Source organism: Vidua macroura, chromosome 16 (assembly GCF_024509145.1).
Source record: "Vidua macroura isolate BioBank_ID:100142 chromosome 16, ASM2450914v1, whole genome shotgun sequence".
Taxonomy (NCBI): domain Eukaryota; kingdom Metazoa; phylum Chordata; class Aves; order Passeriformes; family Viduidae; genus Vidua; species Vidua macroura.
In genome coordinates this window covers 8,744,623-8,761,418 of record NC_071586.1, presented here as the reverse complement: position 1 = coordinate 8,761,418, position 16,796 = coordinate 8,744,623, and the positions used below count along the sequence as shown (strand labels likewise).

The 16,796-nt window shown below is 52.4% G+C and overlaps 2 protein-coding genes across 2 annotated transcripts in view; both read left to right on the top strand.

The window, feature by feature from the left end:
- Positions 1-4,841, top strand: part of SYT17 (synaptotagmin 17) — a 34,644-nt gene extending 29,803 nt beyond the window's left edge. Inside the window, exon 8 of the mRNA XM_053992098.1 lies at positions 3,691-4,841. Coding sequence (XP_053848073.1) covers positions 3,691-3,887 — 197 coding nt within the window. The 3' untranslated portion in view covers positions 3,888-4,841. The remainder of the gene's footprint in view (positions 1-3,690) is intronic.
- A 2,864-nt stretch (positions 4,842-7,705) lies between these two features.
- CLEC19A (C-type lectin domain containing 19A) lies at positions 7,706-16,556 on the top strand. Its single transcript, XM_053992161.1, has 5 exons — positions 7,706-8,173; positions 13,504-13,669; positions 14,172-14,265; positions 15,155-15,287; positions 16,032-16,556. Exons 1-5 carry the CDS (start codon positions 8,083-8,085, stop codon positions 16,109-16,111), a joined length of 564 nt encoding a protein of 187 aa, XP_053848136.1. The 5' UTR covers positions 7,706-8,082; the 3' UTR covers positions 16,112-16,556.
- Positions 16,557-16,796: the final 240 nt, after the last annotated feature.

Here is a 16,796-nt window from a genome sequence, read left to right as displayed (position 1 = left end):
TAGAAATGGATGTTGCTATTGTGTGAATTACTGTGACGGTGGAAAAAGAGCTCATAAGATCAGGTGTGTAGTTTCCATCAGGAAAATATGCTTCTTAAATGGAAAGCACCATCTACCAGTTCATAACCAGAGTCTGGGTCAGTCTGAAAATCCCAAATGTTAATTACTTTATTTTCTACTATTGAGCAGCTCCATGGTGTCACTGTTTTTTGTGGCCAAGGGCAGATTGAATCTGAAATTTACTATGAGCTCCTTTCAGGCTCTGTCAGGGGATGTTCAGACATCAGGGAACACAGCTCAGTCCCTTGCACAGTCACCTGGACTCAGTGTGTGGCACAGTGCTCAACTGCTGCCCGTGGAGCTCCTCCACCTTCACCTGTTGTGGAACAAGCTGGAAGGAAAGAGCAGGGGCTCTTTACTCCCCCCAGGGCTGAAGGTGTGAGTTTGTGTGGAACTGGCCCCTGTGCAGGGGGGGGTGCAGGCGTGGGGTGTGGGGGGGGGCACTGTGTGCAGAAGCAGAGCTCTGGCTCAGGCTGCTGCTCAGCTCTGCAGGGCTTTTCTGCTCCAAGGGGCTCCCAGGGCTCCCCTGCTGCCATCAGCAGGTCACCTGGCAGCCAGGGCAGGGGCCAGCCCCGCAGTGGGTACAGCTCACCTTGTGTCCTGTGGGGCTGTGCCTGAGCCCCCGCAGTGCTGTGGGTCCCTGGGTGGCACACAGGGCTCTGTGTGTGCAGCAGGGTGGGCTGGCACTGCTGCTGCAGGGCTTTGCAGCAGGCTCAAGGGTCAGACCTGAGTGAAATCGGTGCAGCAGTGCCTGGTGCTTGTTGGTGCTCAAGGAAATGGTTCCTCCCCTGTTTGAGAAGTGATTGCTGAGCCAAGGGGGGAGTGGGGGAGATGCTCCCCCTCCCTGTGTCAGGACAGGAGCACCAGTCTCTGCTTTCAGCTGCTCACCTGGGCCTGTGGGCTCCTGGCATTCTCTTTTCCAAGCTTTCTTGGAAGGGAAATGGTGCTCCTGAATGTGAGCAAAGGAAAGGCTTTGTTTTCTCAATGCCAACTCCAGCCTTTTCTTGGGTAAGGTCCATTCCACAGCTTGGTGAGCTCAGCCATCAGCAGATTGCTCAGCAAATCCTGGCCATTTAGCAGTGGAATACAGCAGTTAGCCTCCCAGAAAGGCATGCCCTTGAATTTAAAAGGCTTCTGAACTGATGAGTAAAGCTGAATTTTTGGCACACAAAGACCTCTCATCTGAGAAAGCTGCTGTGGTGAAGCTGTGAGTGTGTAAACCTGAGGTCAGTCCAGTGCAACCTCTTATGGTCTGTGTGTGAATGAGCATTTGGCCTTGGAAAATGTCTTTCTTGTTCCTCAGCAATAATTCTCTGTGCTGTCTACAGTAGTTAATGATAGAGCAACAATGCTTGTATAATTAGTCCATTAATACCCCAAAGGACTCAGCATGCTAATTACCTGACACAATGAGATTAGCAAGTTGCATTACAGGAATTCAAAATACCTGGATCAACAGTAGGAGAACAGGTGCCCTTAGTTAGCACACCTGCTTGTTTTACAGTCCTGGCATGGAGTATTTTTGAAGAATCAGTATGCCTGGGGTACTTCTTCTCCACTGTTAATTTATCCTGTGATTAATTGATGGCCTGTAAGGCTTCTTGGTTTAAATTACTTGGTGCTGTCTTCCAGGATTAGTCTTTATCTTCCTTAATTTTACATAAAAACAAAAAAAATCCAAAACAACAAACAAACAAAACCACAAAAAAGGAAAAAACATCCTATTGAAAATATTGGTTTGGGGGTATTTTTACGTAATTTTATCACAATATTTGATTTCTGTAGGCTAATAAATCATAGCAAAACATGTAGTATAGTCCTACTAGCTACACCTGTGATCCATTGCCTTGTAGGAAAACTCATTAATAACCCTGACAAGCTGTGTATTAGTTGGAGATGGATGGCTTAGAATTCCTGTGTCCTCAGAAGGTGGCCTTTCTAAAAAACACCAGTCTGGCCTCTTGACAGAGGCACTTACTTGGCAACATGTCCTGATGGCATCAGCCCCAGATAACTGATGGTGACAGGCAGAAGAGATGCAGTCTTCCTGCTGGGGTGGTGAGCCCCACATCATTTCTAAATGTCATTTGAAGATGGACTTACAGGGCTCTGAGTTGCAGGGTAGATTTTTTAGAGCAATTATTTGAACAAATTACTTGGGCATTTGAAGGTTTGCTGTCACCTAAAATATCCAGAGGTAATTTGGTGAGCAGAAGGATCTCTGCCCATAAACTGTGTGTGTCAGAGCTGTCGGAAGGGATCAAGTGAGATGTAACCTGGCACTGCTTCATTTCAGGTGCCTGAGTCACCCGAGCAAGATCCCAGACTGGTACAGAGGTGAGGAACCAGCCCTGCAGAGTGTGGAGGTGGCAGAGGGGCAGGTTAAAGTAATGCTGATCAGTTGGGGGGTGTATTATAATAGGAAATGCACAGCTTTGACAAAGGTGTGTGGTTGGAAGTGAGGCTGAGTGTGTTGTGCTCGGTTTCCTGCCGGCCTGTCAGGGTGTGCACACATCAGGGTGATGCCATGGGGGTTCCCAGAGGTTGTTGTGCTGCCAGTGCTGGTTTCCAGCAGCCCTGGAGAGCTGGTGCTGCTGGCAGGGGCTCCATGCCAGGCTGAACTTGCTCTGGCTGCACCAGCCCGGCTGGATTTGGAGCTCCTGTAGACACTTGTCCTTAAAAATCCCTCTCTTTCCGGAGGAGATTTTTTAATCGTTAATATTCCAGGCAGTGCCTGTGGATATCCTGGCTTCAGCTTGCAAAGACTTTATTTCAACTTTTTAATGAGCTGAGGCAGGGCTTCAGTTTGCAATGCACAAAGTGCTTTTGCTCCTGTGTGGTGGCAGTGCTCAGCCTTTCCCAGGATCAGGCCCATCATTAGGGTTTGCTGCTGTCTGCGATCTTTCCTTCCAGGAGACTGGGCTAATCCAAGGGACAGGCTGCTGGGATGGTGTCTCTCCCTCAGTTGCTTTCCTGGACATTTAACAAGTCGCTGCAGTGATAATTACAGCAGATCGTTACTGTGTAAACATCCTGCTGACAGCCTGTGTGTGTAATTCCCGTCTCCGAGCAGGGCGGGCTGTGGATTAGCTCTGGAGTGCTTTGTGCAATGCGTTTGGAGGGGGGCACTTTGAGATGCTGCTTCTGCCTCCCCCCAGCCTCAGGCCGCTGGGCTGCTTTTGTGATTTCATGATGCCCAGGCAGAGCTTTTGGCACTTCTTTACACGATGTAATTCTCCTTCAGGGCTGGACAGGACTTTGAGCAGCCGGCTCCAGTGAAAGGTGTCCCTGCCCATGGAAAGGGGGTGGAATACGATGATCTTTGAGGTCCCTTCCAACCCAAATCATTTTATGAATCTACTTTATGTATTCATGGTAGATACCGTGGTAACTGTGGATTTGTGTCTTGTTTATTTGAATTGTATTTCAGTCTGTAGTACAGCTTATTTTATTCCTTCCAAGCTCCTGTTTCTTTAACGTTTTTCAGATGCTGAGTTACATACCAAAAATGCTGGCACCTGGCACCTGCTGTGGGGGGACATCTGTAGAACATTTGGTTTCCTGGGGCAGGGCTCTGGCTGGGCCAGCAGTGCTTTTGCCTTGACCAGTCTCTGTTTCTGCTCTCCCCAGTGTATGGGCACAACGTGAAGAGCAGCAACGACTTCATTGGGAGAATTGTGATCGGGCAGTACTCGACGGGCGCCCCCGAGTCCAACCACTGGCGCCGCATGCTGAGCGCGCACCGCACGGCCGTGGAGCAGTGGCACAGCCTGCGCTCCCGCGAGGACTGCGACCGCGTCTCGCCCGCGTCCCTCGAGGTGACATGAGGCGGGCGACTGACGGCAGCCAGGCCGAGCGGGCGGACGAGATAACACACCAACCAACCACTGACGCACCCCACCTCACACCCCACACGCGCCCCACGGCAGCTCCGTTGGATTAATGCCAGCGCCCAGCCGGCCGTGCTGGCCTCAGTGATCCGCGTCCCACCGGCTCCAGCTGTTCCCCTGGGGCCGGAGCTCTGGCTGCTTGCCCCCGGCCCGCTCAGCTGTTCGCAGCCCCGAGGAGCGCGGGGCCGGGCAGCACGGGCTGTGCGCGGCCGTGCCGTGGGAGGCACGGAGTGGGTGGAGGAGCTGGGAGCTGCCTCTGCTGTCCTTCCAGTCCAAATCCATGGCTCATCCTCTCAGAGATATACGTACCCGTGTGCTCTCATTGGTGAACGTGGTAATTAGGCTAGAATATTTTTTTAAACGGTAGAACCTGTGGTGAAATCGATTCTGACTGCAGTTTTGTCCTTGTAGTAGTTTTAACAGAATTAAGCTGCTGTTAGTGTGTGTGTTTGTGTGCCGGGGCACACGTGTGGCCCCACGTGGGACAGATCCCGTGTCCCGTCAGTGGTGACCTGCCAGTCTCGATAGCAGTCTGTGTGTGTAGTAGATTCAGTGCTGATATAGCAAAATAAACATTTCCAATAGCATTTGTACTGGGAAAACCAGCTCGCATCCTTTCAAACATGTGCTGTGCAAAAAAAACCTGCTCCAGGGACTTTGGCAGTTAAGAAGACCCAGAAACCACAATTTTAATTCTCTCACAGACTGCAGTGGCTCTTTCTGTGTTGTGTGTGTTTACCCAGGTAGTTCTTCAGGTCACCAAGTGAACTTAGCTACAGTCAAGCTGTCCTGTTGGTTGCTTCTGTACATTTTATTTTTCCACAGCGTATTGTCTGGTATGATGCAGATTGTATATTTATTGAAAATAAAATTCTATTTAATTGTGCCACATGGATTGGGGTCATGCTTGTTGACTTCACCTTTGTATTGAGCTCCCTCAGCTATGCTTATGGCAGAAAAAAAGACAAAATGTTGGCAGTTACCCCGTTGTCACTCACTGCAGATGAACTGGGAGCACTTTGAGAGAAACTGGGCACCTGCTGATGGAGGTCGGTGTGGAGAGCAAGCTGGATGCCTTGGTCTGGCCATGGTGGTTCCCAGCCAGACCCCACATAACACCCTGGGGGTTGGATGTGTCAGACTCCAGAGATGACACGTGGCAGGATGGGCAGCACTCATCTCCTTCCTCTATTCGTTAAATGAAGCCCAAAATGAAACCCCAGTACCTCCTGTGCTTTTAATATTTTTATTTTTAAAAAAGAAAAAACAACACACATGACTACTTCACCTGTTTGTTATTTAGCTGCAACAATTAGGGACGGGCAAGTCTTAAAAAGCAAAACAAAACCCAACCACACAAAAAAAAAACCGAACCAAAAAAGCTCAGTGCTTGCTTTGGCAGTGTCAGTGTGTGGGCCAATAATCCCTGCTGCTGTCCAGGTGTTCCTACTCCAGGGCAGGTCTGTGTAGTACCTCTGATATCAGCATCCCTTCAGCACTTTGCCCCGGCACCTGGCTCCCTGCTGCTCCCCAGCACAGCTGCTCTGTGTCAGCAGCACGCAGCAGCGGGGCAGCGGTGCCTGCAGGGCTGTCCAGGGCCAGCCTCTTTCTGAGCACACTGTGGATGCTGGGTATCAATTCTAACCTGCCTCTCTGCAAGGTGAATTTCTTCTCTGTCCTGCAGTGAAGTTGATGACAAATCTCTGTTCTCTGGCTTCCTCCTGGTTTGTCTCATAAAAAATCACAGTGGCGAGGGACCCCACAGGCAGTCCTGGGCAAACGTGTGCTGCAGGAGGCTGAGCTCTTCCTGTAACTCACGGAGGCTCAGGCAAGGGGCCGTGGTTTCAGCAGTTACTGTGGTTGACATTAATATTCTTCCATGTGGGGCCTGTGGACAGCAGAATGAGCTCAGGACATCCATGAGAGCAGACACATGCTTTGCTCAGCACTGGGGATGAAATGTGAACAGAAAGTAACCTTGCCTGAGTCTGTCCTTGAAGTCACCAGGTGTCTGTTCCATGGGGAGGAACAGTCGTGTACACAGGATGCCAAAAACTGGTGAGGGTGCCCAGAGGGAAGGTCAGTAAGAGCAGAACAGAAGCAGAGTGGGGAGCTCCTGGCCTGCAGAGCAGACAGAACAGCATGGGAGGGAGAGGAGCAGGAGGGATGAATTGTGGCCGTGCTCCTGGGGCTGCAGCCAGCAGGTGAAGCACATCTCGTGCTGGTGAAGTTGGAAGGTAACCCAAAGGGCAGCTGCAGCTCCAGCTGGCACTGCGTGCACGGCGTGCCTGTGCTGTCCCAGTGCTGGGAGCAAAGCTGGTGCCCAGCTGCTGTGCCAGGCTCAGGGCTGTGCCTCAGGGGCAGCTCAGAGCTCCCAGCTGCGCTGGGGGACACTGCTGAGTCTGCATGAGTCTGCCTGTTAGAAACCAGCATAAAAATGATTCAGGATCTCTGCTCCCTCTTTAAACATGAATATTCGTGTTTTGGGAGTAGATTAATATGCTCAAAGATTTTTGTTCCATAGTTTGCTAAAAGTTGTTTATAACGCTGGCTTTATCTGAGGAAAGAAGGGAAGAGGCATGCCTTGACTTCTAATAATCCCAATGCCTTCATTTTTAGTGTTCTGCTGTAGCAGTAGGCTTTTCCTTGAGCCAGATAATTTCAGAACAATGCATGGAAGGGGGGAGGTGTTCTTAAAAGGCTTTATTTAATATGAAGAAAACTTAATATAGAAAAGTTGATTGAATGAGTTACTGTCTCTGGACTAAGTCTGGATGCTTTACTGTACTGAAAGCTTGCTGTCACCCCAAATTGTTTATACTTGAATCTCTAAAAATGGGTCAAAAATGCTGAAAATTTTAATCTGTAGCTAAGAATAAAAAGGGAACAGCATTGAGAATGTTCCTAGGCAGTTCTTTCAGTGGTGATTTAAGGCATAAGTTGGAAATTGAACAGGACCACTCAATTGTATAGTATTTGTGCCTGTACTATTTCCCTTATGAGTGCAACAGTTAGAAAAGGATTTTATGCAGTGTTTTTAAAAATCTGAAGTTTATTTCTAACAAATGTTGACCACAGGAAGGAGACATGCTGGATTGTACTGGTACAGACTGCTGTATCGTATCAGGTTTTCTGCTGTTACATGATGGCATGGACCCAGTACGGGCCTGGCAGATGGGCACAGAGCAAATTCCTGAAATAGCCTTGGAGCCCCGGGCACAGCTGGGGGATCCTTCTTCCAGGCTGTTTAAGTGTGTCAGCTCTGGGAAAAAATCCCAAACCAAACACAGGAGAAAACCCAACAAACCCTACCCCGAAACCAAACCAAAGGCAGCACACAACGGGGCACAGCCGTGTTAAACCCCACTGCCTGCAGCCCTGCGAGCCTTTCCCCTGCCTCCGCTCCCCGCTGTCATCACGGCCCTCGCCCTTCGCCGCCGCCCCTGCCCGGTCCCTGCCGGCAGCGGGGTCCCGTCTGTCACCCCCGAGGTGACGGGCTGCCCCGAGCCTCCGCACCCGAGGGGCGCCGCGGGATGGGGACACTGAACACCGCCCGGGGCTGCACCTGGGGCGGGAGGAGGGAAGATGTCCTTACTCGCCTGCGGCCCCGGCGGGTGACTACAGCGCTCTGGGGGCAGCGTGCGACCGAGCCGGGCTGCGGGCAGCGCACGGACCCCGGCCCCGGCCCCGGCCCCGACCCCATCGGGGACGCGCTGAGCGCGGGCGGGTTCAGCCGGGCGGGCTGGGGCAGCGCCGGGTGCGGGTCCCTTTGGGCTGCGCTGAGCGGGGCCGGGGGCGGGCTGGGGCAGCGCCGGGTGCGGGTCCCTCTGGGCTGCGCTGAGCGGGGCCGGGGGCGGGCTGGGGCAGCGCCGGGTGCGGGTCCCTCTGGGCTGCGCTGAGCGGGGCCGGGGGCGGGCTGCGGAGGAGCCGCCGCTCGGGGGAGGGGGCAGCGCGGCCCCTATATCCGCCCCGCCCGGCGGCCGCCCCACAGCCCGCGGGGCCCGCACCCGGAGGGACCCCACGCCGGCAGGACCTCGGCGGGAGCCGCAGCCGGAGGGACCCCCGAGCCCTGCGCGACCCCCGCGGCCGACGGGCCCCGCGGCGGAGCGGGAGCGGCGCCGGGGCTCCGGCCATGGGCAGCGGGCGGGCGCTGTGCGCGCTGCTGGCCGCCGCCCTGCTGGCCGCCCAGGCCTTCCCCCAGACCAACATCAAGATCAGCCAAGGTGAGTGCTCGGCGCTGGCCGCGGTGACTTGATCGGCGGTGGCGGCGGCAGGGAAGGAGCCTCCCGCAGGGCCGGCAGCGGGCTTCCCCCTGCTCCAGAAATCCCTGACTTTCCCTGAAATCAGCTTCACCATGGGGACGTGCCAAGGGCAGCCCCGGTCCTTCTTCGGGATGCCAAAGGTCTCTGGGCTGGCTGTGTTTCTGTGAGTCAGGTCAGCTCTTTGGCCTTTGCCAAGGCGCGCTGCCGCGGCTCGGGGCCGTGGCCCGGGCACTGGCCCTGCCGTGGGTCGTGGCAGGAATCACTGCGTGAGGCACACTCGTGAGCGGTGCAGGGCTGTGGCCAGCAGGACAGGCTGAGGGCCACCAGGGCTCCTCTGTTCACACTTACTGCGTGTGAAACAAACACGGGATTCTGCCTCACTCTCCTTCTTTGCTCCGAGCTGCTGCTGACTGCTGAATGCCACTTGGGTTTCTTCCAAACTTTTCCACGGTGGCAGTGCAAGTGAGAGTTGCTGCACCAAGTTTGTTTGAACCCTGCTAGGTTTACTGGGACCGTGAGTGGAAAGGGATTCCTTAAGTGCTGTTTGGTGAGATCGTGAGAAAAGGGATCGATAGAAGCCTGGCTTTCCTGCCAGACGCCTAATCCGTGGGAGCTTTGCCAAAACTAATTAAGGAGAAAAAAACTCTGCGAGATAACTTCTATCTGTCAGTGCCAGCTACAAGAGCGTTGCTGCTGGTATTGGCTGTAGCCTCTCAACTCCAAACATACAGAGGATTTGAAGCTGTAAAACCAGCTTGGTTTCATTAAAGAATTTTAAAAAGCAAAGCCCTCAGTGTGACAGGATGTCCCTCCCAATGTGCTTCAACTGATGTTTAATATTTTACTTGAAAATTTGTGACATGTGCCTTAAAGACACTTAGGGTCTGTAAAATATTGCCCAGTTATGAGATTCATGTCCATCAGTGGACATACCTCCTCCTGCAGCTCCATACAACCCCCACATACACCGAGACCAAGGTCCGTCCCTGATCACATCCTTCAAAGGTGGATGCTCAGTGTGAGACTCTTTCATCTGTTAATGAAAAACAAATATTGTAAGTAACATGAAGGTGGCGTTGTTTGCCCATGGTGACTAGAATGTCAGGGCTTAAGGAGTTGCTTCTAAAGCCATGGGTGAGTTGAGGCATCCCAACCTCACACAACAGCACTGTCTTTAGTCCCTGCCACATGCTCCTGCCCTCCACCCCCCTGTTTAAATGCTTATTTTGTGGGTTTACTCAAAACCTCCTCAATAAGGAGGATGTGGTGGGATGGACCTCTGGCTCAGCTGGCACCCCCAGCTTAGCCACAGGCAGTTTCTGTGAAGCCATCCTGGGATGGGTTCTGGGGGTCCCCTGTCCCAGCCCTGTTGTCTCAGCCTTCCCTTCTAGCTCCCCACAGCTCCAGCAGTGCTGAGCCTGGGTAAAGCCCTGCTGCTGGCCCTCCCCGTGGCCTGAGCTGGTGAGAGGTGACTTGGTGAGCACCAGGATGCTGGTCCTGAGCCCCAGCTGGGCCCACTGCCCATCGCTCACTCTCACCACCACAGCCCTCGGGTCCTGGTGGAGGGTTCTGCCCTGGGAAGGCCCCAGACTTCCACATGACAGCATCTCCTCAGCTCTCCTCTGTTGACATGAATTTCAGACGAGCCTTTGAGTGTTGATGGACACTCTCCAAAACCAGCTGCTTGCCAAGAGCTGAAGAGGTTCACTTGCCTTTTCAGGTCAGATGGCAGCATTAGCTTATGGATGTGCCAAGGGGGGTGTCTCCTAGCACCTCTAAGATTTGAGGAAAGCTGTCAGCTGTTGATGAAATGAAGTTCTTTGATTCTCTGCAACAAGAAGAGTCTCTGCTGCCCAAAATCCTTTGATGAAGCTGCAGCCCCTCAGGAGTCTTTCTTGCCTGAGCATCTTTTGCCAACCTTGTCCCAGCCTCAGATTTCACATCTCAAACCTGCAGATCTCTGGAAGTGAGGCAGCATTGCTCCTTGGGATGAAGTTTTCAGGAGCAAACCTGCTCTTCACCAGCTGAGTCCAGGGGAGCCATGCAGCTGCTGGTAGGTTTTTTCCCCAGTAGCATACTGAAATGAAGAGAAACCCTTGTGAAACTGGCTGGGATTTTCTCAGTTAATTATTTCTAGTTGGAAATAGGCCAACTGGGGAAGTGAAACTTTTTTGGCAGAGCAGTGCCAGCTTCTGTAAGATTTTGAAAAGTGATTTTCTTGGTAGTTTACAGTGGGGCTCAGCTAGTAAATAAATAAAAAGGCTCTAATTTGACACTGACGCAAATGCAGAGAGCACAAAACTTTTTTTCTAACCTCAAATATTTGTTTTCCAGCTTTTCTGAGTTAGTAACAGCTGCTTGATCTGAATCTTATCCTCAGCCAAGTCCGGACAGCTATTTTGTTGGTGCTGCTTTAAGACATGGTCCTGCCCTTAAAAGTGCTGCATTGTAAATTAAAAAAAAAGGGAGAAAGGATTCTTGCCATCATTTTTCACCAGGAATTTGGGGACAAATGGATGGAGTGACCCCCATAATGCAGGCACTGGCTGTGCTGATCCTGCCCTGTGTGGAGGAGCTGATGCTCTGCTGGTCATTTAGACCCAATTCTCACTTTCCTTAAAAGTGAGGATTGGGTCTAAAAAGCCCTCAAATGCTTCCCCTGTCACCTTCTAGATCAAAATACCACACACAGCTGCTGGCTTGGGTTGTGAGGCTTTCCTGTAGAGCCATGAGTAGGCCCCTATACTCACAACCCTACATCAGATTTCTTATGGTTTTTCTGCTACAAATATTTCAAATAAACAGCTCCCCTAATTGATCCTGCCTGAAAAACTGGGACCAGTAGTTCTCCTCCAAAGAGACAGACAAAGCCTCTGATCCTGACCTAACAGAAAAGATGCTAATTAAAAGCTGACCTCCCATATTTTCCTTTTTGGTATATTTAACCTTAAATTCCTTCAGGCACCTCTGGTTCACTGAAGCTCATCAAATTAATGCTGCCTAATGGGAACCAGTATGGAATAACAAAGCAGGGCTGTCTCAGTTTCTGACTTTGTCTCAGCTGCTGTGAACAAACATGAGGGTGATTTTCCTGGAATTGGGGTGCCTGGCTGTGAGCCAGGACAGTGGGACACCCACTGCAATTAGCACTCGGGAGTGAAGGCTCCGTTTGCTGGGGATGCCGCTGGGTGAAGCCCTGTGAATTTTGCCACCATGCTGCCAGAGGTGAGAATTTTGTCAAGACACTATAATAAAACCCCAATTGTTGGAGCAGCTGGTGGTGCCTTGTCTGGCACAGACCTCTGGGCTGTCCTCGGCAGGAAGGAACAGCAACCTTGAGTCTCTGCAAGCCAGAACCAGATCCCAGCCCTGTCCTTGCTGGGGGTACATGCCTGCCTCACCTGTGACCTGGTGGTGAAGCTGAAGCCTCATAGTGAAGGTTTGACCCTTGTTCTGCTTCAGCTTTGGTGGAGACAGGGAACCCTGGCCAGCATCATGAGGGAAGGAGGGCTTGGCTGCCAGGAATCACATCAGCTTTTGGAGTTCCTGGTCCTGCTCTGTTACTACAATGAAGTAATTTGCATCTCCTAGGGCTGTTCTGAGGTTTTTCCCAGTTCAGTTATGGCTGGGTATGAATCAGAGAACTGAACTCTGCTGAGCTCTGCATTGCTGCTGAGCTGTCTTTATCTTACCCACTCTCCCCAAAAGCTATTTTGCTCTTCCAGCCCAGCAGGCCTTATCTTTTATCCTCCATAGTCCATAATTAGTGCTGCTGAGGATGGAAGAGTCCCTTGAGCCCCTCAAGGGTCTGTTGCTGTTGGGTGCAGAGCTGCCCCCAGTCTCAGCTCCTCTGGAGGCATGGCTGGGGGTCCCAAGGCAGGTTGATGGGGTGACAGCCCCACAGGGCTTGGCAGTTGACTTGGCCTTGCTCAGGAGGAAAAAAAAGACTCTTTGCATTTGTGGTTTGTCACCTGGGAGGGGGGTGTGACAGCAGGGACCCCATGGGCTGGCTGGTGGCTGTTTGTAGAACACTCAGAGATCCCCATGTGGAAAGAGCTGATGAAAGATTAAATTATCACCCTGAGCTGCCAGCACTGGCACAGGGAAGGATTTGGCTCTATGAATGCTCACACAGCTGCTTTGGATTCACCTTGCCTCTCTTTTTCTCCATGCTGTTGCTTCCTTTGCCACATCGCTTGCTGCTGCTGGCAGTTTTGCTCTTTCCACCCCCAGGGAGAGCAATTCCCTGGCCCCTCAGTGCTGGAGGCACCGCCCTGACCTCTCCAGTCTTGAGGCTGTTACCTGCTTGGATAGTCTGATGGCATCTGACGTCTGCCCTCACCCCCTGCACGCCCACCCTGCCCAGTGCCCCACTCGCCTCAGCAGCAGCACTGACCCCAGAGCACAACTGGCTCGGGAGGGCTGGCAATTCCCCCACGTTCACAAACCAGCAGCTCAGAGAGTTAAGTCTGTGTGCCCCAAGACCTGAGGGTCCTGAGTGCTGCATCCTCCCCACACGAGGGGGAGCAGAGCACGGAGGAGGTTGGAGCAACGTGTTAATGCCACTGCCGTGTTCAGACAGCGGCAACTACAAAGGCTCCAAAAGGACATCCTGCCCCCACAGGGGCCTCTTCTGGGGCAACTTCCCCACTGTGCTGAAAAGCAGCAGGGGAGGAGCAGAGCAGCGTGGCCTGGCTGTTATCTGCTGGTGGGATATCTGTTGGACAGGCTGGCACCGCTGCCGGCGGCCCGCGCGCCTCGCCGGCTGCTCCAGTGCCTGCGTGCACGGCTGCATCCCGGCCCAGGGACGGCACGGCGCGTGGATGGGGGTTTCCTTGGGGGCAGGAGCTGCAGGCTGTCCTTGCAGGAGGGCAGAACACGGCCATAACCCCGCAGCCCTGGCTGTCAGCTCCCCTCCCAGCACAGTGGCTCTGCTTGTGCTGATAGAGACAAGGGGAGCCCTTATCTCGGTTTTCCCAGTAGCAAATGTCAGTGCTTTTATTTTAAGCATCCTCTACCTAAAACGATGTCAAGCTAGCTTGGAATGTCCCTCCTGATTTAGGCAGATGCTGAAACTGTGAAACCCACAACTTGTTTAAAATGTATTTTGACTTCTGCAAACTTTTGCGTGGCTCCTGCAGCAGCTGGGTTTCCCCTGTATGTGTTTGGTGCTTATTTGCCTGGGTGAGGTGGGAGAGCAGAGCTGGGCACTGCTGCCTCCATCACCTGCTCGGCTTCCTGGCCAAGCTGTCTCACCACCAGCTGCTGGATGTCCTCTGCTCTGCCCCCAGCCATGCCCGAGCCTGTCCACGCCTACTCCTGCCCACTCTTCTGGACGGAGTACGAAGGCCACTGCTACCGCTACTTCCCCATCAACAAAACCTGGGCGGAAGCCGACCTCTACTGCGCCGAGTTCTCCATTGGCATCAGGTCAGCCAAGCTGGCCTCCATCCACAGGTGAGCTGTGCAGAAATGTATTGTCCCACGCTGACACAGCCTGGGAGGAAGGAAACTGGGGGCAAAGTCCCAGTCCCACATCACAGCCTCTGTGTCAGCTGCAGACTCGTGTTCCAGCCCCCACATCCCGCTGCAGCAGCGGCCCAGTCAAGGCAGATGCACAGGTCACAGAAAGGCAATATAGAAAATAAATGCCTTCCCTGGACTGGCAAGAAAACTGGCATAGTATTTCGTAAATTACCCCAAACTGTGTTTTTTTACTCTTGAAAAAGGGATAGAAGTACAACAGGATGATTACACAGGCTTTTTCCCCTACTCCCTCTCCCCCAGCTCTCACCAGCACTACGCTCCTCTTGCACAGACCTGGGAAAGTAACCACCAGCAGTAAGAAGCAGGGGACCCATTTGTCCACGGGTCCTGTGGTAGGGTGAGTGCTTAGGGACACGCCTGACCATTTGCTGGCATATCCTCTCGATTGCCCTGTATTGCTCTGTTTTGCCAGCTGGGAAGAAAACGTCTTTGTGTACGACCTGGTGAACAGCCGCGTGCCCGGCATCCCCACCGACATCTGGACAGGACTCAACGACCTACGGCAGGTGGGAGCTCCCTGGAATCCTGTGGGAAATGGCTTTGAAAAATTCACCTCTGTGTTTTCCTCCTGGAAAGCCAATTGGTTTTCTTCTTTGAACTTTATACCCCTTTTATCAGGAGATGGCATAGAGTCTGTGGTGCAGCACGCAGAGAAACTTATTTCACACATTCCAGTCTGCTTTTAAAAGAGAAGTGTTACTAGAATTGATAGATTAATCAATAATTACTCATATCACATTTTATTACTGGATTAATAGAAAGAGTATTGTACTGCTAGTCCAAGAAGAGCAAATAAACTGAAAAGGTCTTCAGTGTCAAAAAACCACCAAATTCCATTGCTCTAGTGCTACTCTGTGACTTTTGAAAGCTGACATGTTGAAAATATATAGTCTCATATGTTAGAAAGAGAAATGGAGACCATCAGGAAAACAGTCTCATGCCAGCAACTTTTTTGTAGATACTGGAAAAGGAATGGAAAATGAAGAGGAGAAGGAATGTAGAAATGGGTGGGAGTGTTAAAAAATATATAGATTTAATTTCTGGGCTTCCCCTAGGGAGAACTGCAAAACCTTGGGCTGTTCTTGGCAAGTTTCCAGTTGTAAAACCCAAATGTGCTGTTTGGACTTTGCTGAGTGGTGTCTGTCTGTGTCCCTGAGCTGTGTTGTGGCACTGGGGATAGGAATGGGATCTGCTGAGTGGTGACAGTCTCTCCCCATGTCCCTGGGCTGTGTGGCACTGGGGATAGGAATGGGATCTGCTGAGTGGTGACAGTCTCTCCCCATGTCCCTGGGCTTGTGGCACTAGGGATGGTGGTGGGGACCACATGGGAGTGGCCTCCCGCCCTCTGCAGTCGCAGCTCTGTGGTGACAGCCTTTCTCCGCTGGCCTGTGTCAGGAGGGTCACTTTGAGTGGACAGATGGCTCCTCCTACGACTACCAGTACTGGGATGGCAGCCAGCCTGACGATGGGATCCACTCCATCCCGGAGGAGGAGGACTGCGTGCAGATCTGGTACAGACACAGCAGCGGTGAGCGCCCAGGGCACCTTCAGTGTTATTTGTGTGTCAATAAATGCAACCCACCGTGCCTCCTGCTTTTCTGAAGAGGTTGCTGGCAGGCAGAGGATTTGCATTTTAATTTTTAGTGTTTTTTTTTTTTCTTTACAGTGAAAAGGTGTTTTCCTTTTCACCTTGTACATACATGCATACATACTCATTTTCGCTCTGCTCCCATCTCCCTCTCCCATAGTAGCAGCAGGGCAGGAGCATCAGCTGCCTTGTAGAATTACCAAATTTAGTCAAAGGTCGAATTTTCCTATTTCCCCTCCCTCATGGGAAACCTGTGGAAACACTCACTGTTTTCCAGCTTTTCTCTCCCATACTTGTGCCAGGACATCTTGCTGAAGTGGGACAAGACCCTGCCTGTGCAAAAATCCCACTTCACACCCTCCCTGCTGCTGAGACCAGCCAGGTGTGTCCGGGCCCCCCAGATGTACCTAAATGTCCTGTCCATGGGCAGCCCGTGGATAATTTTGGGGGAACAGGGCTGTGTTTGCAGCTGCCCCTCCACTACCAAGTCCAAGCTGGGGCCCGGCCTCCCATCTCACATCCCCCAGATGAGGATGCTGGGAGGAAGCATGACAGTGAATGGCACAAATGGGAGCATCCAGGGAAAGCCTCCCACAGTGGCAGGAGGTCCTGATCCCAAGGGCAGTGCATGGTTCCCTCCTTTTGCCTTTTTTCAGCTAATGCCTTGTGTTTTTTGGAGGGCAGCACTGCGCTCCTGGAACGACAACGCCTGTGGCAGAGCCTTCCCCTTCGTCTGCAAGATCCCCTCACTGGCCCTGGACTGAGGCTGCTGGTGCTGCCCACACCCCCTTCGTTCTGGGTCACCTCTCCAGCTGTGCCAGGAAAGAGCGGTCAGGACGTGGCATGGGTTGGGAGAGCTGTGGAGCTGCTTGGATCCCCAGCCAGTCCCTGCCTGCAGAATCCCTGCTGGGAGGATGGTGGGGATGAGCCTGGCACTCGGCAGTGACAGGAGCTGCATTCAACAGCAGAGGAGCCCCCAAGCCCGAGGCTGGCTTTGGATTTCAGATCAACCATCACAGCGTGTTAGAGGAAACCCATGATTTTACCAATACACCAAACTGTTAGCACCCAAAAATAGCCGTGTGTAGGAAATGCTCTTGCCTGTTGATCTGCGAAGAGTGGAGGAAAAGTGTTATTTTCTGTTAAGTTATGCGAAATGCCTCTTGTCCATGTTCATTTTCTCTCTGCTAAAATAAACAGCAAACAGCAGGTGGAGGCTCCATTGTCTTTCTTGCACTGGAGTAGCAGCCATTCCCTGGGGGCTTGGGGTTTCATGGGAAAGAAGTTGTTTTTTCCCCAACCTGCTCTGTGTTACAGAGGTGTATTGAGGGGAAGCAGCTGCCTAGGAAAGTTTATTTTACAGACCCTGACTGATTTTTGGGGTGCGTGGGGCAGCCTGTGTGCTCACCCTGCCCTTTGCCTGGCCCCCAGCAAACACAGAGGCACCAT

Excerpts from the sequence above, each read along its gene's own strand:
- CLEC19A (XM_053992161.1), top strand. The coding sequence starts at position 8,083 with ATGGGCAGCGGGCGGGCGCTGTGCGCGCTGCTGGCCGCCGCCCTGCTG. Across the intron at positions 8,174-13,503 it reads CAACATCAAGATCAGCCAAG|CCATGCCCGAGCCTGTCCAC; the intron begins GTGAGTGCTCGG and ends CTCTGCCCCCAG. Across the intron at positions 15,288-16,031 it reads CTGGTACAGACACAGCAGCG|CACTGCGCTCCTGGAACGAC; the intron begins GTGAGCGCCCAG and ends TTTGGAGGGCAG.